At 42.9% G+C, this 27,689-nt stretch overlaps 1 protein-coding gene across 1 annotated transcript in view; it reads left to right on the forward strand.

The window, feature by feature from the left end:
• Window positions 1-27,065, forward strand: part of LOC126468428 (melanopsin-like) — a 193,922-nt gene extending 166,857 nt beyond the window's left edge. Inside the window, exon 5 of the mRNA XM_050096551.1 lies at window positions 26,907-27,065. Within this exon, the coding sequence (XP_049952508.1) occupies window positions 26,907-27,065 (159 nt within the window). The remainder of the gene's footprint in view (window positions 1-26,906) is intronic.
• Window positions 27,066-27,689: the final 624 nt, after the last annotated feature.

A 27,689-nucleotide genomic window follows, 5' to 3' on the forward strand; every position in this document is an offset into this window, starting at 1 on the left:
TACACTTTTTCCTCTCCAGATCTCCTCAGGGTGTGGTTTTGTTGTTGTACATGTAAAAGAATTCATACAAGCATTAATATTTTACAACAATTAGACATATACATAATTACATTCATTACAATAGAATCATATTAATCGGGCCCCAAAGTTGCGGCGCCAATCTCGCGTCCGTCGGCCGTCGTAATTTAATGTATATATTATTATTGTTATTATTATTTTTTGATTGTTGCCGACTTACGTAGTGGGCCTTAATAAAAATGATATTTAAGTTGAACAATGTAATAAACTTTTCATATAAATTTCCTCGGCTAGTCAGTTGACGTTAAAGCAAAAGATCTTTAGTTATTAATTACAATTGCGGCCCACACACGCGCGAGAGTATTTTCTTACCTCCGTTAACCATTGTATTGTAGTCAGAGTCCTGGCTCTGGGTCTCGGCTATGGTACTGAAAATAAGAATCTTAAAGCTAAGTATTTCTGCAACTTCGTGCGGCTGTGGAGAAAAATTGATATTATGCTAATAGCGGGCGAGTTTTCAGCTTCCGCTAATTTTTTCATAAGTTAATATCGCCACGTAATGGCGTCGTTGGCTGCATCGGCCGCTGCGATTGTTGAGCTGTAAATTACTTGAATGCAGGTTAATTCAAGGAAGGCGGACATGAAATCGGGATCATCTCTTACAAATTAAAAGTGCACAATAATATAAAATCAGTATATTATATGCTTAACTCATACAAATATGCTTACATTCGTCAGCACACGCAAGATGTCCCTCTAGACACATTCAAGACAAAAGAGGAAGTAAGGTCGACTAAAAAATTAACAAAAGAGTGTAACTGGGCGTCTCTTTAGATCATTCTGTCATAAATTATTTCTTTGCAATCTAAACCTACACAGAGAAATTATTATTTTAAGGCTACATGAAAAAAAAAATCTCTTACAAATTATGAATGTCTTCTTTATAAATATTGTCTTTTCGTAATATGGCACTGGGGACGCTATACTGGCTGTAAGTCGTGCCGTACTCATGTTCCGCTCATTTGCTCTGTTGACCGAGCCTTACACGCCTTTCGTGTTTTGTTAGGGGTGTTGCAGTAGTATGCCCCATGTCAGAAACGTACACTATTTGGCAATTTCAGTCGACTTCGTACTCTCCAGAGGTGTTCAGCTGGTTGACGGCATCCTTCACACAGCTGAACACACGTCTAATTTATTTCCCGCTTAGTTAGGATGGCTTGATGTTGAGTCGGTTGAGAGCTTGTCCCAGTCGTTCACTGACGCCCTACGCATACTTTAGGATGCTAATGTACTTTTGCTCCGTCTACCACGCTCATTCCGATATACTTTATAATACCATAATGCTACGTGTCTTCCTCTTATCGTGGTTACAGGCATTGGAAGCGGATTACAGTTTGCGCATCACGAGTGTAAGCCTACTTGTCCGCATTCGTGCCATCCAGTCGAAACTTGACTTCGGTTGCGACATTCACAAAATGACTGTTGAAGCAGGATGAAATCACATTGTAAAAGAAATGAAAATAGCACTGATCCAGTGATAAGTAAACCGCCTCGGCCATGACGCAACATGGTCTAGAAAACAACAAAACGACGTAAAATTATTTCTGAATAAGTTCATGGAAGCGTAAACCTACACTAAAAAACAATTTACCTATAGTCATGTCATCTGTAGTGGATTTTGCAATCCAAAGAAGTAAATATTAAAAATTATTAACGGGTATTTTTAACGTTTACGTCATTAATGTAGTTTTATTACTCAGTACGAACAAATCTATGAAGTCAACTGTCCTTTTTCGTCTGTTATCGAGTTTTAATATAATAAAACTTGTTTTCTACGACTTGTAACCTTTACGAACCTCTGTGCTCGACCATAGGCAGTCCTATGGAAGAGTTCTGCTCGATTCTATCAGACTTCAGCTATTGGCTTCTCACAGGCCATCAGCTTTATTGTTTTCTGGAATGCTGCTGTGACCTCTGCAGCTGTACAGCCGTTGTTGACACCTACCCAGTGACAGGAAGTAAGTATGGTTCAAATGGCTCTGAGCACTATGGGACTCAACTTCTGAGGTCATTAGTCCCCTAGAACTTAGAACTAGTTAAACCTAGCGAACCTAAGGACATCACACACATCCATGCCCGAGGCAGGATTCAAACTTGCGACCGTAGCGGTCTCGCGGTTCCAGACTGCAGCGCCCAGAACAGCACGGCCACTTCGGCCGGCTAAGTATGATAGATGTACCTGTGACGCTAGACGTCATTTAGGGAACTACAAATAATCTGTTAAATAGGACGTGTACAGGGTGAAGCGAAGTTCGCGCACTCGGGCATCGCAGCGCGACTCTTCACGTGCCAACGATTAAAAGAAAAGTCTCACAAAATTTCGTCCGCTATATCCGCGGAAAAAGGACATTAAAAAGTGACAATCTCGCAACACTGTAACCAAATGTGTGCTAAGTATCTCTGTGAGCACCTGTCAGTTGTGCTGTACTGTTGGTGCAGTGGATAAAGTTTTGGGTTAGCATGCAGGAGGTCGAGGGTTTGATTCTGGGTTAGGGCGCATTTTTTATTTGCTAATTTCATTCTGTATCCTAAATTTATAACATTTTTCAACGCTGAACTTAACAAATACGTGGTTAGACAAATAAGAAATAGACAGTTGAAGCAAATCACCTGTCATAGGACAGAATAACGACAAAATCAATATCAATTTCGAGATGCTAAAGATGATAACACTGTACAATATCACAGCATCTTCTTGTAATTTATACTACATGTAATATGAGCACTCACATGTCGGACATTAGCTACCAGTGACAGTCATAATGTCCATATTAATGATCGCATGACCTTCACAACAGAATACGTTGTCCTCAGAACAACAGATGCTCAAAGTGACCTCTCTGCACGTCCAAACATTGAACAACCCGCTGCATATTACAGTTCTGGACCCTTCACAGCAACGATGCGTCCACAGTAACAAGAGCAGCATGAACACGGGCCACCAATTCTTCCACATTCGTCGGTGGAGCAGAGTACACGTGCTCCTGCAGGTGTCCCGCAGGAGGAAATGCAGCGGATTTAGGACAGGTGAACGCGGTGGCCATACAACTGGACCTTCAGGTCCGAGCCATTTTCCTGGAAACATTAATTCTCTCCCGAAGATGTAGTGGAACGTCTTCCAGCGCGTCAGACAGATAGTTTTATAGGATCTCATGATACCTTCGTGCAGGCAACCTGTCAGGCAACAAGTAAAGGCCCAAACATCTGTCGCCCAATATCCCGGCCCAGGCGTTGATGCCAAAGAGAACTTAATATCCATGATCGCAGGTGACTTGCGGGTTAACCTTACACCAGTGGTGCGCGTTGTGCAGACTTATGACACACTCATGAATGAATGCTGCTTCATCCAACCGTATTACGGTGTTTACAAAGTCATTGTTGGCTTCCTGTTGTTGTTGGAACCATTCACACAATTGTATGCGCTGATGGCGATGGCAGGATGCAGGTGTTGAGTGAAAGCATAATGATACGGGTGCAGCCCATGCTCGTGCACCAAGTTAACGACGTGTGTTACGAGACATGCAGCTGCCTTGCTATGCTGCGTGTACTTCACTGAGGTTCTTGGTGTATGACCTCCAGAATAGCTTCCTCAGTAGCTGGAGTACGTTAAGTCCGTGGATGACTTCTCTCATACGATGGTGCAAGGAGAGAACCTGATTCGAGAAGGGGCAGCTATAGACGTCGAAACACATTTTTATATGGATAGCATTGACGAGGATATCTAACAGCATATTCACGAGCAGCAACACCAGCCTGGTTATCTAATGCACCGAGGACCAGAAGTATATCCACATATTCATCGTTTGGGCATGACATACATCTGCCGCACTGATTTACATATATACGTGTACATTGAAGTCCTGTCAAGTGCCCGTTACTCCACTCGCAACTAGTCCCTGTCTGGCGGACAGAGCACACAGTATAAACACGCCGTCAGTCCTGCGCGCTGTCACACCTAACACGCATTACAGCTTTGACAAATAATGCTTTGCATGCTTCATCCCGACACCGCTAATTGTGAAATGTTCGCCTGCATCTCGTGGTCGTGCGGTAGCGTTCTCGCTTCCCACGCCCGGGTTCCCGTGTTCGATTCCCGGCGGGGTCAGGGATTTTCTCTGCCTCGTGATGGCTGGGTGTTGTGTGCTGTCCTTAGGTTAGTTAGGTTTAATTAGTTCTAAGTTCTAGGCGACTGATGACCTCAGCAGTTTAGTCGCATAGTGCTCAGAGCCATTTGAACCATTTTTTTGTGAAATGTTCAGTTTCGAATTACGCTGTTTCCTTAACGATAACAGACGTGATGTTTCCACAATCCCATCGACAAAATAATAATAATAATAACAATAATAATAATAATAATAATAATAATAATAATAATGCATTGAGATACAAACTAAACAGCATGCGGTTACCAGACTCAGTGTTGAATGGCATAATTAGTGGGACCATAAGGATAACACATACAAATAGTAACCGAGTTTTGACATCATTCACAAAGCATGTTCCCAGTCCTACTGGTAACGTAAGGCACTAACGAAATGTATTGGACCTGAATGAGGCAAGAAAAAAAGTTGGTACTAATCTATGGGACCATTGGAGGAGGGTACAAAGAAAAAAAAGTGTTTCGCATCTAGTAGATGAAATGGTGCGAATAAATTCAGGCCCACGACGTGGAATGGGCTTCTTTCAAAGCTGACCAATCTTCCATATCTACGATTGTAGAATGGAAGTGCAAATGTTTTCTAGAGGACCCGCTGCAATCGCTGTTGACAATTAAGATGCTAGATACCATACCACCTGGACTACATTTACCAAATAAAAAACACATACCTCAACTGAGGATCGAAACATCGACCTCCTGCATGCTAACCCAAAACTCTATCCACTGCACCAAGTGCACAGAGGATTAACGTCTGCAGTCTGATATAGTTACCACACATGTGATTACAGTGTTGTCAGATTGCCACTCTCGAACATCCTTTTTCTGCGGAAGTGCTTGCCGGACGAAATTTTGTGACAGAAATTTTTTTATCGCTGGAATGTGAGGAATCGCGCTCCGAAGTTTGAGTGCGAGACTTTGGCATCTCCCTGTATATCAGCAGTACCTAAAGATCATTTCAACAGTACTTCGTCTGGTATTGAATATTCAGCCCAGGACTTACGGAGCCCTACGTTGCACAGAAATATGACATACCTGTACAATGAAATTATTTAGGAGATTCGTCTTTACCATATTCCGTCAGTGTGAACGGTCAGACAGAGAACAAATGGAGAGCATGAGGCGAACAATGTTTAACGGGTACCAGCAATATATAGCAAATACATGAGCGACTCTAGAGCCTGAGATAAAGGTAAGACATTTTTTTCTCATTCACACATAATCGCTAGCATCACGATTGCAAAATGGATCTCACTGCATGCAACAGATTCTACTGATTGAACTACTAACATGAAGACTGCAAATGGAAAACATTATAAGCGCAGTTAGTCCGGAGAATTAAAAAATAATGTATTTCTGTACATAACTAATTAGTTAAAGAAAGCTGACTGGTCCTAAGAGCTGGTAAGAAAGTTTTTGTAAATTCATTTTCGGAAAGAAGAAAACAGCAAACATTCACTGTTGCTAATCCCTTCCGATTACAGAAATAGTGCCGTTACCGGTTTAGAATCCTCAGACTGATGTTGACGTCTATGATATATTTGTTGTTTTTCCATTCGTTGTGGCCTCTTCTTTTCAAAAAAATTCAAATGGCTCTGAGCACTATGGGACTTAACTTTCTGAGGTCATCAGTCCCCTAGAACTTAGAACTACTTAAACCTAACTAACCTAAAGACATCACACACATCCATGCCAAAGGCAGGATTCGAACTTGCGACTGTAGCGGTCGCGCGGTTCCAGACTGAAGCGCCTAGAACCGCTCGGCCACCCCGGCCGGCTTTTTCTTTTCGAAGACTAATGTAACCAACAACACATATAGTATAAACGTGGGCAGCCATCTGAAGATGAATGAAGATGAACTAGTCGGTTACAAACTGGTGACGTCTATGTTTGTGTAAATAGATGTCATAATTAACAATGGTCGGCTTCTTCGCAAGTATCTACATTTTGCACACAGCCATGTTATCGAAGAAATATTACGAAATAAGCTTTTGTTCCAAGCCCTTTTAATATTAAGTTACGACGTTTTATTTGTGATAGTAAAAATACAGACTTATAGCATTATATATTTAACTAATAAAACTGTAGTCCACGAAAACCACTTTTAGTATATTTTAAATATCGGAACTTCAGAGGGTAGTGGAACTTACCACAAAGATCATGCGGCATCTACTACGATCACCAGATACTGGGTATGATGTACAAACTACGTACAGTAACTGCAGGTAACAGCTAAATCTACTGCATACTTTAATTCAAAATAAACTCAGGACACACAATCCATGCACGTCACATAGCACGCACGTAAGTTAGCAATTTCTGTTAGTATTAGAGGTTACACCTTCCTAAGCCATGCCTAATACATACCCTGCCTGCATACTAGCAATAAACAAAGAACATCTTCAAATCGAAGCCCCCTCCAGGCAGTCAGTACGTACTGAAATTGAAATTTGACTCAGGAGAACGATAGTGAGGTCGCCACACACAGGGTGCCAAAACGTTGTGAAATAGAACTGGTATGCGAATCGCTAAATAATGTCGTCCACTGCGGGACACCAGTTTGGTAGTGAAATTAAAGTGACAAATAAGGTCCCAGTGAAAGCAAATTAAAGTAGTTTAAGTCATGGAAACACTTTTATTTATTATTGTATTATGAACACAAATGCATGCGGTTCAGTCACAGTCATGTGACTACCGCAGATGTTCGACAGCAAAGTGTACAAAGTGTAATAACCACTCACAGATGGCGAGTGGCAGCACGAGGAATGGAGGGCACGTAGAACGTAGGGTATGTCATGGGATGCCGAAACAGTGCAGCCGTCGTGTATTGCGGAGATGAGGTGATTTATATGATGTCCAATAGGGCATGATCATTAACTCTCGAGCTGAGTGGAAACATTTCCGGAACGGCTGAGCGCTTACCACAGTGGTTATAGTAAGCTGTGCAAGGCAACATGACGATAGCCAGAACCGACGCTGTGGCTACTGTGGTTGCAAGATAGGACTTATATGATAGGGTTGAACGACGGGTCAGATATGTGTCCAGGCGAATATATATGTAACTGCTGAACCAGGGGGCTGTCAACAGTGACTCCACAACGACCGTTCAGCGAACGCCGCTGGGTATGTGCCACTGCAGCAGACACGACAGGTGGCACTTTCAAGTGAATCGCTGTTATTCTCCAGCAGACGCATGGCTGGTGGCGTGTACGGCGTGGAACTTCAGAAAGCAAACACCGTGCAATAAGGAGGGAATGTTATGGTCTGGAGAATGGTTCGTGGCATTCTCTGGGCGATCACGTTATTTTGGAAGTAACATTGGATCAACAGAAGCAAAGATCTATCCTTTTGAACCACGTCCATTTCCACATCCAGCTTTATTTCCTCGGTACGATGACATCTATCAGCAGGGCAATGTAACGTGTTACGCAGCTCGTGGTGCTGGTGCCTGGTTCGAAGAGTATCAAGATGAGTTTTCGCTGGGTACCAAACTCACCGGATTGAAACTCATTAGAGCATTTGTAGATCTACCACGATCGAGCTGTTTGTACCTGGATCCCGACCTGAGAAACCTAGCGCAGCTGGCCACGTAACTGGAGTCGGCATGGCTCCACATCCCCGTCATTAACTTCCAGAACCTCTCTGCATCTGAACGTCTTGCAGCTGTGCGCGTTGAAAAAGATAGTTATTCAGGATGCTGACATGTGGTCACATTAACGTGCCTTGATAGAAGACGTCTCAGGACCAATTTCACAAGGTATAGATAAAACTCAGTAGATGGGCAAGTAGAAGTTGGAATGAAATGTCTCATCTAGTCACTGAACGGTCAAATGTTCACGAAGGCGTCTGCGGAAGACGCTAGATCGGAACGTCACACCGATTACTCCCTGTCATTTGGGTGGATGTAAGTTGACAGCCAGAAACTTCTGTCTTCTGTGGATTTGCGGCTAGCCTGGGGTGGTATAACGCGATCCTTCTTCCACGCTGATTGTTTAATCCCTCAGGAATAGCATGCTCCTATGCTTATTTTTTGTGATCTCTCAAAGGCTTTTGATTGTGTAAATCATAGAATAATTCTAGATAAGCTCAAGTACTGTGGTATGAATGGGACACTGCTTAAATGGTTTAAATCGTAACTAACTGGAAGAGTGCAGAAAGTTGAAATAAGCAGTTCACATAATATGCAAACAACTGGTGATTTTTCAAACTGGGGAGTGAGGTTCGGTCTTGGGTCCTCTGCCGTTCTTAATATATATTTATGACTTGCCATTCTATATTCACGAAGATGCCAAGCTGGTACTTTTTGCCAATGATACAAGTATAGCTATCACATCCAACAGAAAAGAATTAACTGGTGAAATTGTAAACGATGTTTTTCAGAAAGTCATTAAGTGGTTCTCTGCAAATGGGCTCTCTTTAAACTTTGACAAAACACAGTACATAGAGTTCCATACAGTAAACGGAATGACACCATTAATAAATATAGACTTCGATCAGAAATCGGTAGCTAAGGTAGAATATTCAAAATTTCTAGGTGTATGCATTGATTAGGGGTTGAACTGGAAAAAACGTACTGAAGATCTGCTATTACAAATGATTGAAGCGATTTCATAAATTCACTGTAGCTCCATTCATTGACATGTGGTCACGACACACTACAGATAAGTAGAAAAACTCATAAAGTTCTGTTCGGCTGAAGCCGCACTTCAGGTTTCTGCCGCCAGAGCGCTCGAGAGCGCAGTGAGACAAAATGGCGACAGAAGCCGAGAAAGCGTATGTCGTGCTTGAAATGCACTTACATCAGTCAGTCATAACAGTGCAACGACACTTCAGGGCGAAGTTCAACAAAGATCCACCAACTGCTAATTCCATTCGGCGATGGTATGCGCAGTTTAAAGCTTCTGGATGCCTCTGTAAGGGGAAATCAACGGGTCGACCTGCAGTGAGCGAAGAAACGGTTGAACGCGTGCGGGCAAGTTTCACGCGTAGCCCGCGAAAGTCGACGAATAAAGCAAGCAGGGAGCTAAACGTACCACAGCCAACGGTTTGGAAAATATTACGGAAAAGGCTAAAGCAGAAGCCTTACCGTTTACAATTGCTACAAGCCCTAGCACCCGATGACAAAGTCAAACGCTTTGAATTTTCGGCACGGTTGCAACAGCTCATGGAAGAGGATGCACTCAGTGCGGAATTTGTTTTCAGTGATGAAGCAACATTTATTCTTAATGGTGAAGTAAACAGACACAATGTGCGAATCTGGGCGGTAGAGAGTCCTCACGCATTCGTGCAGCAAATTCGCAATTCACCAAAAGTTAACGTGTTTTGTGCAATCTCACTGTTTAAAGTTTACGGCCCCTTTTTCTTCTGCGAAAAAAACGTTACAGGACACGTGTATCTGGACATGCTGGAAAATTGGCTCATACCACAACTGGAGACCGACAGCGCCAACTTGATCTTTCAACAGGATGGGGCTCCACCGCACTTCCATCATGATGTTCGGCATTTCTTAAACAGGAGATTGGAAAACCGATGGATCGGTCGTGGTGGAGATGATGATCAGCAATTCATGTCATGGCCTCCACGCTCTCCCGACTTAACACCATGCGATTTCTTTCTGTGGGGTTATGTGAAAGATTCAGTGTTTAAACCTCCTCTACCAAGAAACGTGCCAGAACTGCGAGCTCGCATCAACGATGCTTTCGAACTCATTGATGGGGACATGCTGTGCCGAGTGTGGGAGGAACTTGATTATCGGCTTGATGTCTGCCGAATCACTAAAGGGGCACATATCGAACATTTGTGAATGCCTAGAAAAACTTTCCGAGTTTTTGTATGTGTGTGCAAAGCATTGTGAAAATATCTCAAATAATAAAGTTATTGTAGAGCTGTGAAATCGCTTCAATCATTTGTAATAACCCTGTATATATATATATATATATATATATATATATATATATATTCACGTATGAAATTTGTTGTTAACAATCCGAACGAATTCAAAAGTAATAGCAGTGCACATGGCTACAACACTAGGAGAAAGGATGATCTTCACTACTCAACGTTAAATCTAACTTTGGCTCAGAAGGGGGAAAATTATGCTGCCACAAAAGTCTTTGGTCACTTACCTAATAGCATCAAAAGTCTGACAGCTAGCCATATAGCATTTAAAATAAAATTAAAATAATTTCTTAATGGCAATTCCTTCTACTCATTAGATGAATTTTTGGATGTAGTAAGTTGGTAATTTCCCCAACCCCCACCAAAAAAATTAAAACTATTAAGAGTCATGTAATATTTTCTGCAATATAATATCTTGCATAGACACCTTTTATTAACCTGACACGTTCCACTTCATTACGAAGTGTCGTATTAATGATCTATGGAACAAGTACTAATCTAATCTAATCCTAATCTAATCTATGATCTTAGCGACTATAGTCTATGTAGATTATCTTGAAGAAGCAGTGTAATATTTGGAGGCTGGGGTTGGATGAGGAAGTGCAGTTGGTTGCTTAACGATTACAACACTGGACTGCAAGGATTAGGCCATTCCAACTTGTTTGGGAAATGCGTATGTCACCAAGTGACGATAGACGTCTTAATGAAATTTCACAGTCTGAAAACATTGAGAGCACAGTAGGTTGGCAAGCTTGCAGAAGGCAAACGCACTGCCTCCGTACTTCTGTCGGGTTTTTCTCTCTCTGATTTGCTAACTCACACTCGCTGGTTACTGGCTGAGCTCAATATTCAATCTCTGATTATTGACCAACTGATCCAGTCCTTCGGTAGTCCGCCCTCTGTCTCCTAGTGTCCAATCGCTGCACACACACTGTCTGCTGTAGGATGCTTCTGCTTGTTCTCTCCCTGCCTTTTTCCCCGTTTTAGCCCTTTACCTGCCAAGAGGCCCGTCCGTGGTGTTTAACATCTACTCTATATTTCTGATTTTTCCTAATTTGTCAAGTTAATCACAATTTTAGAAGAAAATTATAAAAGTTTATCTATGGATTTGTGTCAAAGTGTGGGTGCACGTTTTCTCCAGTATGGGCCTCGCGGGCCTGTGCAGTAGAAGCCATTTTTGAATAACCAGATGACTGTCTACGGAGCGTCTATTACGTCGTCTGCTATTTTTAATGAAATTAAAAAAAATTAAATAAATAATTAATTGTTACCTTTCTTTTAAAAAAAATATAACATTTTTGATTTTATTTTTCTTTCCTTCTGTACGTACGAACTGTGTTGTAGGACCTCTTATTTACGTGTGGTAATAAAAATTCATTTACACAGAATTAAGTACGTTTAAAATTATGTGAATTCATATTAACTGATTAAGAATATTTAGTTGAGAATTAAATCCTTTATATAACTCAGCCTCGGCACACATTTTCTAAATGCAGTGTTTTTTTTTTTTTAAATATTTACTGAATTCTTTCCCGGCGTTATCTATGGAACACAAGACTGTCTCTATTAGCAGAAAATGGTTAAATATTGCCAAGCCGACGTTTAATTATCATCGATAAAACACACTTCACTATACATTTAAGTTATTTGAATGCACAAATGTGAAACTAGTAAATAACTCCGTCAGTCTCAGGATCGCTGTAAAAGAAAAAACATTTTCTTAATTCACTGCTAATCTTTATCTGCTCCCGATATACGGGTTTGGTTAATTTTTCCTTAGCGGAACAATTTTTTAAATGTGCCGCCGCTGCAAATCGTTCGGTCGCGGCACAGCCCAGCAACACCGCTAAAAACCCTGAAAATTCTTTAAAGAAATATTATAGATGACATGGGCAAGCTAATTTACATTAATAATACACACTTTTGATAAATTATAATGTATTTAGACCACAACAATAAGTCAACTTACATTAGTTTGTAATTTCTCCTCTAATGGCGGCTAAATCTAGATACAGAGAGAAGAAGTCTATCCGTTCATAAAATGCTACGTCGCAGCTTGCTCTCACTTTCAGCTCTACAGGGAGACGAAAAAGAATACACACTACGTGGTGGTTTTTATATTACTGCTGACCGTTAACATCTCTTTGTAATCTTACAACATTATTTTCCTCTGTGGCTGAATTTTACATTTTTGTTATCGCAGATATTGACACATTTCGCAATTACATTATGAGTATAGAAATATTACAATCATAAATACATCGAGAATATTGCTACAGAAAATATTACAATAATAACGAAAGTCTTTTACACAAAATTAAATAATATTTTTGTTAAATAATTACAGTATATACAAATTGCTTCATAGCAGCATATATGGTACAATTAAATTTTTGTTTATTAATAGTGTGAGTTTGCCAGGGAACGTTACATTGCCCCTGGCAGCATTTGGCAAAGAGTTTCTATACTTTGACACAATGGTGCCAGTAATGTTCTTTACAATTCTGTATTTTTTTTATGGAATGGCTCTTTTAATTAGTCCCAGGGTTATGTACGCTCATGGCTCCCCCATTTGGGCGAAGGCAGAGAGGAAACCTGGGCAAAACTGTGCCGGAGCCCAGCCATCCCAGTTGGTTCATGATTAATCTTGTCTCTTTAGCAGTCGTTCTTTTGAATTGATTTAGCAGTTTGTCATCAACGGTTACATAATATCACAGTCACATACAGTTCAACGAAAGTTTTTTTGTGTGTGATTAACAACTCGTTATTATTAATTTTGCGATATACTGCAAGGTCACTTGTCCTAGGATATATCGCTTAGTTTTTTTTTTAAATCATTTAGCACAACGTCACTTTTCATAATGTTCCCACTACCTACGTGTTACAAATCCATCTCCTACACTTGTTAGTGTTCATTTTCTCTCGTCAGTTTACGGGTATACATGATAAGTGTTCAATGATTTTATCAAAAATGGAGTTCATTGACATGTTATGCAGTTTGTGTAAATATTTTGGAATATGTCAATAATGCTGTAGTTGGTGAGCGGTGCGGAGTGATTGTTGAGCGGCGCTCGGCGTGGGGCGTCGGCTCCGTGTAGGTCACCGCCCCCGGTGTTGACAGCTACGGCGCGGAGAGGCGTGTGGCTGTCAAGTCTGCTATGGGCTGCTGCGGCCGCTCCATGGCTGAGTTAGCCGGATGCGCGTTGTACACTCCTGGAAATTGAAATAAGAACACTGTGAATTCATTGTCCCAGGAAGGGGAAAGTTTATTGACACATTCCTGGGGTCAGATACATCACATGATCACACTGACAGACCCACAGGCACATAGACACAGGCAACAGAGCATGCACAATGTCGGCACTAGTACAGTGTATATCCACCATTCGCAGCAATGCACCCTGCTATTCTCCCATGGAGACGATCGTAGAGATGCTGGATGTAGTCCTGTGGAACGGCTTGCCATGCCATTTCCACCTGGCGCCTCAGTTGGACCAGCGTTCGTGCTGGGCGTGCAGACCGCGTGAGACGACGCTTCATCCAGTCCCAAACATGCTCAATGGGGGACAGATCCGGAGATCTTCCTGGCCAGGGTAATTGACTGACACCTTCTAGAGCACGTTGGGTGGCACGGGATACATGCGGACGTGCATTGTCCTGTTGGAACAGCAAGTTCCCTTGCCGGTCTAGGAATGGTAGAACGATGGGTTCGATGACGGTTTGGATGTACCGTGCACTATTCAGTGTCCCCTCGACGATCACCAGTGGTGTACGGCCAGTGTAGGAGATTGCTCCCCACACCATGATGCCGGGTGTTGGCCCTGTGTGCCTCGGTCATATGCAGTCCTGATTGTGGCGCTCACCTGCACGGCGCCAAACACGCATACGACCATCATTGGCATCAAGGCAGAAGCGACTCTCATCACTGAAGACGACACGTCTCCATTCGTCCTTCCATTCACGCCCATCGCGACACCACTGGAGGCGGGCTGCACGATGTTGGGGCGTGAGCGGAAGACGGCCTAACGGTGTGCGGGACCGTAGCCCAGCTTCATGGAGACGGTTGCGAATGGTCCTCGCCGATACCCCAGGAGCAACAGTGTCCCTAATTTGCTGGGAAGTGGCGGTGCGGTCCCCTACGGCACTGCGTAGGATCCTACGGTCTTGGCGTGCATCCGTGCGTCGCTGCGGTCCGGTCCCAGGTCGGCGGGCACGTGCACCTTCCGCCGACCACTGGCGACAACATCGATGTACTGTGGAGACCTCACGCCCCACGTGTTGAGCAATTTGGCGGTACGTCCACCCGGCCTCCCGCATGCCCACTATACGCCCTCGCTCAAAGTCCGTCAACTGCACATACGGTTCACGTCCACGCTGTCGCAGCATGCTACCAGTGTTAAAGACTGTGATGGAGCTCCGTATGCCACGGCAAACTGGCTGACACTGACGGCGGCGGTGCACAAATGCTGCGCAGCTAGCTCCATTCGACGGCCAACACCGCGGTTCCTGGTGTGTCCGCTGTGCCGTGCGTGTGATCATTGCTTGTACAGCCCTCTCGCAGTGTCCGGAGCAAGTATGGTGGGTCTGACACACCGGTGTCAATGTGTTCTTTTTTCCATTTCCAGGAGTGTATATCAGCTCGCCCGTGTGACATCTTGTTGCAGTGCTCCAGCAAACATGCAACAAGTTCACAAACAGTGTACTATCCTTATGGGCATTTTTCCTGCTGTGGGAAAGAACGCACACAGTTATTGGCAGTTATTATTCAGTAGGCCTTCACTAGTCTGGTTTGCACAATGTTTCGTTGTCACAGTAACACATTTTATGGGCACACAATATTTTTTCACCATGTCATGACTTGTCATTAGTCACACGCAAGTTTTCACCTTAGGACAGAATGTATCTCTGTAGTCAATGCGCTTTCCTAGCGTCCCTTGACACACAAAGAGTTATAGTTTGACACTAACTTGGTCCACTGTCCGTTATCGGCTCACTGTTCGTGTCGTGCTAGTTCCTTGTCCACTTGCACACACGGTGATGATACAGTTTCTTATTGCTTGTTCAAAACAACCTCGTGACGTATTACTGCAGGTTTAACAGTCACTGTCTGTCTCTGCCACACAATACTGCACTCTTGTTTAAGTTTTTTCATTTGCAATGTCCGTTGTGCAATTTTTGTAACAGCACATTCGTAACTTCTTTGTTCGCTCTTTACCAAGGAGTGTGATAATTGCATACATGGTAACAAATATTAAAATTTCGTATTAGTTTGCCCAAAAATCATCTATATTTATGTTCGAGTAGATTTTACTTGTGCATTCCAGCCGGATTATGGCATATTGTTCAATAACTCCTTTGAAATTATGTCTCAGTTTACTTGCAAGGTCCTACGTAACTACAGTGTAGTCTCTGTAGGCTAAAATTGACTTGGACTGTATCAGGCTAGCTCTTTTAACTGATTGGATCTGCACATGCTTCAATTGAAGCTTCTTTGTGCGTAACTTTGCGTTACTTAAATTTGCAATAAGTTTGCCTCCCATGGTGCCCTCGGGTCACTACTGGATGCATTATTTTCTTTGATAACACTGGTTTGAAAATAAAGTTCTCAGGGTCTCATATTACTGATATTATTCCGGGTTCGAATCTGTCAATCTGACAGCTACACATATATAAATATATATATATAATAGAAAAGATTGTACCAAGAAATATTTCAAGTTTGACACACATATAGAATATTATGCAGTACACAAACTAATCACTACTAAAATGTTCCTCCTGACTGATCTCTGTCACAATTTAACACTACAAATAATTGCACTAATCAGGTTATCTGTGCAGACATTTAGAGCATGTTTAAGCTAACACTAATTAAAAGAAAACATAACACAAGTATTCATAAACAAAAGAGAAAGTCAATCATATTCTTATAACTAAATACTTCTACACTAGTACATTATCTCCACAGATCACACATCATTAATGTTCATTCATTTTCAAAAGAATGGTGTACGTTTCTTACACATAACACATAGGACTATTAGTCATTTACTGTTGGAATTTTTTGACATCCTTACGCGGATACAGTCCCCGTACTCTCCCTGAGTGGGGATCTGCTAAGAGATAGCTACTATTTCCTTCTTGGACTAAGGAATGGAGTATGAGGCTCGATAGTAGGCTTCGTGGGGCTTCACCTCGATATTGCCTTGATATCCGTTAACAATTCCTGTTCGTTCTGAAAATACATCTGCATATTTAGATAATAACTGTACCAAATCCTGCTGTTGCATTGAGTTCAAATTTTCGGACTGTGATACTTTGTTCACAAGTGCGTCCACATTTGCTTTTAATTGATCACTTTGTACGTCTGGATAATAGAGATTTTGTCCCAGAGAATGATTGTCTAAATGTAGTATCCACTGATTCCTACATTTTATGTTAATTGCATTACAAGTAGGCACAGGTACCTCTTCAAATCTGAGCATGGACAATTCTATCCTCCTACCCGCTTTCATCAAACTTAATTTTCCCCGAGAAAGGTCGATTACTGCGTCCTTTCTCTCAAAAAATCTACACCCAAAATGCAGGCTATCTTTAAACCCTTTACTACCAAGAATGAGCATGCTATGGCTTCTCCCCCTATGTACATCTCTACCCGCACTTGGAGCTTAATTATTTGTCGCTGTGCACTGATGGCTCCAGTGACTTTGCAATTGTTTACAGGAAAAGTCAGCATACGCTTTTCTTTCCCCAGTACTCTGAATAAGTCCATACTCATGACACTGACAGTAGCACCTGTGTCTACTATTGGTTGTACATCAATATTGTTAATTTTGATCTCTATTATCGCTTGTACTTTGTCTTTGTGTTCCTTTATGCACGTGGGTGGTCGAGTTATTACTTCATGTCCCATCTGTAACCCGTCATTATACCTGAGGATACAGATTCCCGATATTTTGTTCTGTGTCGGGCTGCTCTCACTCCAAACCTCAGCCGACGATGGAGAGCGTATCTCGGCTGAATCTACACTCCTGGAAATGGAAAAAAGAACACATTGACACCGGTGTGTCAGACCCACATACTTGCTCCGGACACTGCGAGAGGGCTGTACAAGCAATGATCACACGCACGGCACAGCGGACACACCAGGAACCGCGGTGTTGGCCGTCGAATGGCGCTAGCTGCGCAGCATTTGTGCACCGCCGCCGTCAGTGTCAGCCTGTTTGCCATGGCATACGGAGCTCCATCGCAGTCTTTAACACTGGTAGCATGCCGCGACAGCGTGGACGTGAACCGTATGTGCAGTTGACGGACTTTGAGCGAGGGCGTATAGTGGGCATGCGGGAGGCCGGGTGGACGTACCGCCGAATTGCTCAACACGTGGGGCGTGAGGTCTCCACAGTACATCGATGTCGTCGCCAGTGGTCGGCGGAAGGTGCACGTGCCCGTCGACCTGGGACCGGACCGCAGCGACGCACGGATGCACGCCAAGACCGTAGGATCCTACGCAGTGCTGTAGGGGACCGCACCGCCACTTCCCAGCAAATTAGGGACACTGTTGCTCCTGGGGTATCGGCGAGGACCATTCGCAACCGTCTCCATGAAGCTGGGCTACGGTCCCGCACACCGTTAGGCCGTCTTCCGCTCACGCCCCAACATCGTGCAGCCCGCCTCCAGTGGTGTCGCGACAGGCGTCAATGGAGGGACGAATGGAGACGTGTCGTCTTCAGCGATGAGAGTCGCTTCTGCCTTGGTGCCAATGATGGTCGTATGCGTGTTTGGCGCCGTGCAGGTGAGCGCCACAATCAGGACTGCATACGACCGAGGCACACAGGGCCAACACCCGGCATCATGGTGTGGGGAGCGATCTCCTACACTGGCCGTACACCACTGGTGATCGTCGAGGGGCACTGAATAGTGCACGGTACATCCAAAACGTCATCGAACCCATCGTTCTACCATTCCTAGACCGGCAACGGAACTTTCTGTTCCAACAGGACAATGCACGTCCGCATGTATCCCGTGCCACCCAACGTGCTCTAGAAGGTGTAAGTCAACTACCCTGGCCAGCAAGATCTCCGGATCTGTCCCCCATTGAGCATGTTTGGGACTGGATGAAGCGTCGTCTCACGCGGTCTGCACGTCCAGCATGAACGCTGGTCCAACTGAGGCGCCAGGTGGAAATGGCATGGCAAGCCGTTCCACAGGACTACATCCAGCATCTCTACGATCGTCTCCATGGGAGAATAGCAGCCTGCATTGCTGCGAAAGGTTGATATACACTGTACTAGTGCCGACATTGTGCATGCTCTGTTGCCTGTGTCTATGTGCCTGTGGTTCTGTCAGTGTGATCATGTGATGTATCTGACCACAGGAATGTGTCAATAAAGTTTCCCCTTCCTGGGACAATGAATTCACGGTGTTCTTATTTCAATTTCCAGGAGTGTAGTTTGTTGAATTATTACAGGTGGATGGGTGTGGCTGCTCTGTGTCGCTAACCTCCACTATGTGTAAGTTGTGTTGCGTCGGCCGCCACGGTTGCGCAATTGGCGCATTTTGTGGTGGCGGTCGGTTATTGTCATATCTTTCACTGTTTTGCCGGTCTGGACTGGGCCTCTGGTTCTGTGGCCAAGTTCGGTTTGCATCGTTATAGGTATTAGTGTTCCACGGCCCCCTGGCATTTTTCCATCTACTATTGCTTGGTGGGCCTGTTTCATACCCGTCGTCGAACCTCCTTTTCCGGTCATTGTTCACCGGCGGACTATTGCCGTTCCGGTCTCTACCTCTATTCCCGTTTTGTACATAATCTTGTATCCTATTGTTACCTCCGCCGTTTCCATTATTTGGTGGAGGCGTGTTATTTCGACAATTTCTGTAACCGTTTCCGTTACTTCTAGCCTGTTCAGAGGCTGCCTTAACATCCTCCTGAATCTGGTCAATTGAGTCCAGAACAGACAAGAAATGTCTGTCTCCGGTACGTGTTTAAGTTTTTCCTTTACGTGTATCGGCAAGTGTGATTTCAAAAGTCTGATCAAATCCCGGGATGAAATATGCTCGTCCCAGTAACGGGTCTTATTAATATATTTCTCAAAATATTTTCGCAAATTGCCTAATCTTGGAGAATACGGCTCTGGATTATATACCTCTTTCCGTAATGTCTCCTGAATACATGTTGACCAATATTTGGCCAAGAATGCCTTTTCAAATTGCTCATATGTGTCGCAACTGTCAGCTGCTTCGGTTGCCCATAATGCAGCATCTCCTTGTATGTAAGACATAACGAACTGTATTTTCTGTGTATGACTCCAAACGCTAGGCAAAATGTTTCTAAATCCCTTGATAAACACTACAGGGTGAACAGATTTCTTCTCCGTTGTAAAGATCTGAAACTGTCGGTTTCTAATCAGGCTTTCTTCAATCGCAATTTTGGAGTGACATTTGTTTATTTCGCTAACACTGGTTGCCCGTTCTGTCTCGCAGTCGCAATTTTTCACTGCTGTATTTATATGCCTATCATTGTTGGACCTGGCTGTCGTGACACACGCCTGTGCGTCGCCGTGCAGCAAGCAGTTTTCCAGCTCCGCAAGACGACGGTTGACATTCCGCTGCCACAGCGGAATTGCACCACCTTTTTTAGGTCCTGCACTTCCGCATTGGAGCCCACGTCTTTGGCTTCAATTGCGGCGTGCACCGTGTCGTCTATTTTTTTTATAGATTGGTTTTCAATTTTATGCACTTGTTCGGACATTTTCTGCTCAATTACTTGACTTGTGTCAATTGCTAATTGTTCCATCCTGTTAGCCAGTACACTGATTTCACCCACGATACTGGCGTTAGCCACTTGGATATTATCTACTCTTTCGCTCAGTTTTTGCACCGCTTTTGGTATGTTTTCATAGTTTTGTCTCAAACTAATAATCACACTTTGCATGGCTTCCAAAGATTGCATTAACTGCAAGTCTCTCTCATGCTGGCATCGATCACGCTCTGCTTGTTTAGTATCACGTTCTCTATCGCGTTCTGCTTGCATACGTGCAAATTCAGCTACAAATCTCTGGTCACGCTCTGCTTGTTCATGCACAAACGTAGCTTGGAAATTGAGCATGCGTTCGAACATAACTCTTAATGATTGCACTTCTGACACCTCACCACTCTCTGGTCCGTGTCTAGTGCTTGTGGGTGGCACAGTATTTCTACTTTCAACTGAATCACTGGCTGGCAGCGGCAAAATTTCTTGCCCCTCTGTCCCCAGATTCTCACATTGTACTTCCTGAACTACGCCACTAACATTACTTTGTGCCCCACTTTCTACCTCGGTATCACTGCTTGCTAACTGTTGTTCATTATCCATGTTTATATCTTTCTGACTACGCAATCTAACCATAGTCAACAAAAGAAACAAAATCTGAACTAAATATCCTAACACTCAGGTTTCACTGACATAATCACACAAGAAATGGTCATTTATTGAAACACACTTATTATATACTACAATGACTAACTACTCAAATGTCCTGTTATTTAAAAAAAACACTAACAATAAGCACACCACCAGTGATCCGAGAACACTGCACTGAGGCTACTTTACTACCCACAGGACAACTACACTGTAGCTTTACCTTTTGGTGATCTATCTTGGGTGCAGCTGCCCCCTGGTATTGTGGTAGGTAATTAATTTTTCGATATAATGAGCTCTCTTCTTCAGCTTGCCTCTGGGTATATAGTGTTCTCATGCAAAAAATCAGATACAGGTATTACCACACAATATTGGTTGGGCAATACATACAATACATGAAAAAATATTAGTTGTTCTCCAACAAAGTTCGACTACAATAATTCCCTAGTTATCTCATGGGTATTTTGTGGCCACTGCATATTCGAGCCCCACGTTGGGCGCCAATTTAATGAAATTAAAAAAAAATTAATTGTTACCTTTTTTTAAAAAAAATATAACATTTTTGATTTTATTTTTCTTTCCTTCTGTACATACGAACTTTGTTGTAGGACCTCTTATTTACGTGTGGTAATAAAAATTCATTTACACAGAATTAAGTACGTTTAAAATTATGTGAATTCATATTAACTGACTAAGAATATTTAGTTGAGAATTAAATCCTTTATATAACTCGGCCTCGGCACACATTTTCTAAATGCAGTGGTTTTTTTTTTTAAATATTTACTGAATTCTTTCCCAGCGTTAGCTATGGAACACAAGACTGTCTCTATTAGCAGAAAATGGTTAAATATTGCCAAGCCAACGTTTAATTATCATCGATAAAACACACTTCACTATACATTTAAGTTATTTGAAAGAACCAAAATTGTTAAATTCCTATGTTAACTATCCGCCTATGAATGCACAAATGTGAAACTAGTAAATAACTCCGTCAGTCTCAGGATCGCTGTAAAAGAAAAAACATTTTCTTAATTCACTGCTAATCTTTATCTGCTCCCGATTTACGGGTTTGGTTAATTTTTCCTTAGCGGAACAATTTTTTAAATGTGCCGCCACTGCAAATCGTTCGGTCGCGGCACAGCCCAGCAACACCGCTAAAAACGGTGAAAATTCTTTAAAGGAATATTATAGATGACATGGGCAAGCTAATTTACATTAATAATACACACTTTTGATAAATTATAATGTATTTAGACCACAACAATAAGTCAACTTACATTAGTTTGTAATTTCTCCTCTAATGGCGGCTAAATCTAGATACAGACAGAAGAAGTCTACCCGTTCATAAAATGCTACGTCACAGCTTGCTCTCACTTGCAGCTCTACAGGGAGACGACAAAGAATACACACTACGTGGTGGTTTTTATATTACTGCTGACCATTAACATCTCTTTGTAATCTTACAACATTATTTTCCTCTGTGGCTGAATTTTACATTTTTGTTATCGCAGATATTGACACATTTCGCAATTACATTATGAGTATAGAAATATTACAATCATAAATACATCGAGAATATTGCTACGGAAAATATTACAATAATAACGAATGTCTTTTACACAAAATTAGATAATATTTTTTGTTAAATAATTACAGTATATACAAATTGCTTCATAGCAGCGTATATGGTACAATTAAATTTTTGTTTATTAATAGTGTGAGTTTGCCAGGGAACGTTACATATTGCTGACTCACACAGCTATTCTTTCAGTGGTCAACAGTCCTCCTTATGGTAAGCACATTTTTATCTTGGTGCATTGTTTCATAACAGCTGTCTGTTCTACGAACTGAAAATGTTACGGAGAAGAGGACTGTCATATGAGAAGATAAGGGAACTGTTGGAGCATTAGTTTGGTTCTGAAAACAACCCTCGTGTATGTGAATCCTCCAGTGATGGTGATAGTGAAATAAATGTCGCTGGGAATTCAGAACTACACGAAGGAGGTGACCATGAAGAATCCCTTTACAAAGATGGGCTAGAACAATTAGTGCAAATTCTGTTGAGTGTGAGTTATTGTTTTATCGTCATCGGAAATGAAATATGGGCTACAGATCCTCAAGGTTCAATTTCTGGTAGATGTAGCAAAATGATTAAATGAAAGAAGAACAGAAATCTACGAGTTATTCGATTAGAAACTATGATAATGAGGAATCTTGTTTTGTGTTGTTCCTTCGTGTACTCCTCACTGACAATGTATGTATGTGGACCAACAAGGGAGGTCGAATCGTTTACGAGGGCTGGATGGTTACAGATACGCATGAAATGCAAAAGTTTCATGGTGTTCTGATCCTGAATGGAAGGTTACAAGTCAAGAAATGAAGATATCAGTCACCTTTGGATCGATCACTGTTCAACGAAATTATGTCTCTCAACCGCTACCATTCTGAGGTGTCGCGCATTGACAACTTATGGTTAACTCTTAAATTGGAACCAATCACAGAAGTTTTGAGATGTGGGAAATTACCCTTAGCGATTCCTACGTTTCAGGATGGTGCATGATCATGAGTGAACATTTGCTCACATTTCGAGGTCGCTTACCGTTTCGACAATACATTCCATCGAAACCTGGTAGATACGGAATAAAGTTGTGGACAACTTGTGACAGGCAACAAGCTACTGCTGGAAGACAAAAGTATGTTTGGGGCAGAAGGAAGACACTAGAGGCGTTAGACTTGGAAAGAAAGCTGTGAAATCTCTGGTGACTGAACTTGAGACGTAATAACACCTGCGATATTTTTTTTACATCTTTCGATTTATATCATTATTTGTTCAAATGGTTCAAATGGTTCTGAGCACTATGGGACCTAACTTCTGAGGCCATCAGTCCCCTAGAACTTAGAACTACTTAGATCTAACTAGCCTAAAAACATCACACACATCCACGCCCGAGGCAGGATTCGAACCTGCGACAGTAGTTGTCACGTCCTCAGTTCTCTTCTTGACTAACCAACTGTGTCATCATCATAAGTAAAGAAGCCAGAATTTATTATGATATACAATGCTACAAAGGGCTACGTTGACACCACGGAACAGAAGACCCGATACTACAGTGTGAAGAGAAAAACAAGGAACTAGCGTTGGTCATTTTCTTCAACATGACCAATGTAAGTATAATGAATGCATATTTGGATGATGCAGGCTACCAACAGAAAAAATGAGCGTCGGAGTTGCATCATCAATTTGTGAAAGCAAGCAGCAGGGGTAAAGAAGTCAATGAATTTATTAGCAGCTCCGGATCCAGGAATAGCAGTGAAACCACCAACCAATAAAAGGAGAAGTTGTGCATTCTGTGTAGAGAAGAAAGACAGGAAAAGTCAAATTAAATGTTGTAGGTGCACAAAACCTGTATTCTCACGACATTCTGCTGTCTTCTGGGGACCCTGTGTAAATTTGCAATTAGAATAACAGTATAAAAGTTGTGACTGTTCATGCTTTCCCGACGGATCTGTTCCGAATACGCTTCTCGGGTTTGCCACCGAATCGTATTGTGTAAATCGCACAATATTTCTTCGATGCAACTGTTCGACATCATCAGGTGGTGGTAGCTGCTGCTGTCACTGCTGCAAGGCGCCACTGATGATAGTCGCGCGGCGTCGTCGGAATTTATCATGACGGGAGCAGGCAATACGCGTGCGAGGGAAGATGCTCGCAGTTGGAGGAAAGCGGCGCTCCTGGTGCCCCCTGCTGGGAGCCGCAGAAAGGCCATCCACGCGTGCGCTATGGGCAATGACTGTGCTGCCGTACGCTCCTGCGGTTAAAGTCTGAACTAAATCTCAACTACGCGTTGCGTCACTTGAGGAAACGGAAAATCTTGTTTCTTCTGTTTTTGATTTAATGACAGCCAGTGCTGGATTCCAGGCGGCGCTCAGTTGAAAACCTGAATCCCTGTTGAGAAGATTGTCCGCCGTGCGGATATGTATGGCGTCCTTAATAACACGCTGGGGATAAAATTTCCGTCTGTTCGTAAAACATACGATGTCCCGTATCCAGGCAATGCTCCGCTACCGCTGATTTATCAGGTTGTCCCAGGCGTGTATGACGATGATGTTCGACGCAACGTACTTGCACGGTTCGGCATGTCTGTCCAATATAAGATCTTCCACATTGGCATGGGATTATATACACGCCACGTTTTCTGAGGCCAAGGTCGTCTTTGACCGAGAACAATAAATTCCTCAGTTTTGCTGGTGGCCGAAACACACGCTTGACGTCGTGCTTTTTGAGGATTCTTTCTATTCTGGAAGACATGCCGCCAAAATAGGGCAAGAACGCTGTTGCAGTGTGTGCCTCCGTATCTTCATTTACATCCCTGCTTTGAGTTTGCTTGGAACGGAATGCATGGCGTATCTGGCTATCGGAATAGTCATTCTGTTGGAATACCGTTCTCAGGTGTTGTAGCTCACCAGGCAGACTGTCGGCATCTAAGACTACATGTGCGCTATGCACCAAAGAGCATAGGACACTACCGCCTTGCGCAGGATGATGGCAAGTTGTGGCCTGCAAATATAGCTCTGTATGAGTTGATTTTCGATAGACGCTGTGTCCCAGTGTACCATCAGCTCTTCTTCTGACTAAGACGTCCAGGAATGGTAAGATGCCATTCTTTTCCACTTCCATAGTGAACTGTATATTGGGATGGAGGGGGTTCAGATGTTGGAGAAACACAGGTGATGTCTGTACTCGGTGGAGCCACACCACAAAAGTATCGTCTACATACCGCCAAAAATAAGAAGGTTTGAGACTTGCTGACTCCAGTGCTTTTTCCTCAAAGTCTTCGATAAAACAGGCGGCCACCATGGGAGACAGAGGACTTCCCATGGCGACACCGTCCACTTGTTCAAAATACTGGTCATTAAATAAGAAATAAGTTGAGGTAAGCACATGTTTAAATAACGCCACAATGTCTCTCTCAAACTGGCTGTTGATAAGCTCTAACGTCATTTTTAAATGTAAACTTTAAATAAACAGAATTACTTTAAAAGTATTTATGCCTCAAAAGTCGTTCACATCATAAATAGTCAAACTAGGGTCAATTTATGTCAATTTAAATAACACGGCCCCGAGAGACCCTGCTCGTAGGCAACGCTATATAGATTTTCTGGTCCGCGAAGGGTTAATTGAATTTTCAGTCGTAGTATTTGATATTAATGAGCTAAATTTGCTATCTCACGATCGACGCTGTGTAACCATGCCTCCCAGTCTTCAAGCAGGGTTACGGTACCTAATCTAGGATCTTGCTCAGCTGATTGTTAACTCAGGAACACCCCTTCATTCTTACACTTAACTTCTTGCTGTTCCCGATGCTGGCTTCTGTGTTTCCAGCGAGCTGCACATCACTGAGCACTACATGAAATGGCTTTTTTGCATTCCTTATTTGTCAAGAAAGTAACCACACAACAGCAAACACACGTGTTTGTAACAGAAATGACAGTGCTTTGCCCAACTCCCTAGTACCTGCAATCAGACAGCAATCCTCTTGCTGTTCATCAGATTAGAAATAAGGAAACCGTTAACGGTTTTTAAAAGAAGTAGAGTCTGCAGGTAAGCCATCCCCATCTGGTTAAAGCACTCCCTTTGTCCTGCTGCATGTTGATGCTTATTAATTTTCTTCTTCACACTCCTCTTTATATATGGTAAGTAACCCTACTAACTTACTGTTGCGAATATCCAGTGTAGCTAGTACCGTATTTTGGGTAACTTCCACATTATATGAAACATACTTCCTCATCGAAAGTCTTATATGAGAACAGTTACTGATTGGTCTATCAAAGCTCTCCAGCATGCAGCAAAGTGTCGTAGACGAGCGACATGACCAGGCAGGTAATATCTGAGAAGAAACTTCTGGTCCAATCCAAACGAATTTCAGAGCCCAATGAAACTGTCCTTTGGACTCACGTCGCAACGAATTTTATATTAATTCCAGGAGCTGTTCTGTAAAGCGTGTGTGCGACTTACATTCAAGCGCAACCTCGAACTTTTGTCTGCCCACAGTCAGCATTTGAGTGCGGAAGAAATTGAGGGATGTTCGAACTGCTATTAATTGCAGTGGCGTGGGCACAAGACGGCCCGATGACGGAAGTCCAATCGCTTGTCGACGCCCGCATCCTCAGCAGTTAAGGTATGCTGAAAGATACAACCATCAGTGAGGCAAAACTGGCTTTTCGAGCCACTTAGACTGTGTTTTTCGGGCAATGAGCATGACGTCAGGTCCAACAAGACCTGGCTTGTTTTGCGTAAGAGCATGCCGTCCTGCTGGGCTTGACATAATGACGTAGCTGGGTTTTGAAAAGGACTCTGCCGTGTGTTGGCTGCCGCAGCAAGACCACCACAGTTCATCCGAACGCAGGAGGCCGGCTTCCGGGGAGAGGGGCCAGCTGACGCCCTCCGAGTCTTCGAGCCGTGAAGTGCCTGCCAGTGAGCGTCATTTGTCTCAGTTGGGCGGAATACAGCGTCCAACCAGCGGTACAACAACATAAAGCCGCTGCACCTGATACCGCATTACCGAGGTATGCCGATGTTGGAACACCTTAGCACTACAGGGGCAACAGTTACTGCCGTCCTTGTGACATCAGTTCTCGTCACCGTGGCCTCTAGATCGGTGCCTCCTCACGCCAGCAGAACATAGATCACATGGTTCGAAGCTAGGATGCTCTACCTGTCACAGGCACTCAACTGTAAGTGCTATAGCTTGTTGGAGTAATAACATACATTGTTACGTGTGGTTGAGACTTTACGATAAAAGTGACGGAATCGATTTACAGAGGTCTTTTTAACAATATAATAATAACATATTTATTGATAATATCGTCAAGTGGGGCTATACAGATACAGATGTGAGTTGATGTGAACAATCAGCTATAATGATCGGCTTCATAAGTGTAATACTTTTGAACTAAGAACTTAGCGGCATCAACAAGTTATTAATAAAAGACTGAGATTATATAACATTTAAACGAACTCGAACAAGAGTGACATGGGAACATAAGCTGGTAAAACGGAGTTTCAGAAGCTTATTGAGTCTAAATGATCAAACAATTTCCATTAATACTCTAACTGTTAAGAACAATTGCTTTCCTTTTAGAGTCTCATGGGCTTTTCCA

This window comes from Schistocerca serialis, chromosome 1 (assembly GCF_023864345.2).
Source record: "Schistocerca serialis cubense isolate TAMUIC-IGC-003099 chromosome 1, iqSchSeri2.2, whole genome shotgun sequence".
NCBI lineage: Eukaryota > Metazoa > Arthropoda > Insecta > Orthoptera > Acrididae > Schistocerca > Schistocerca serialis.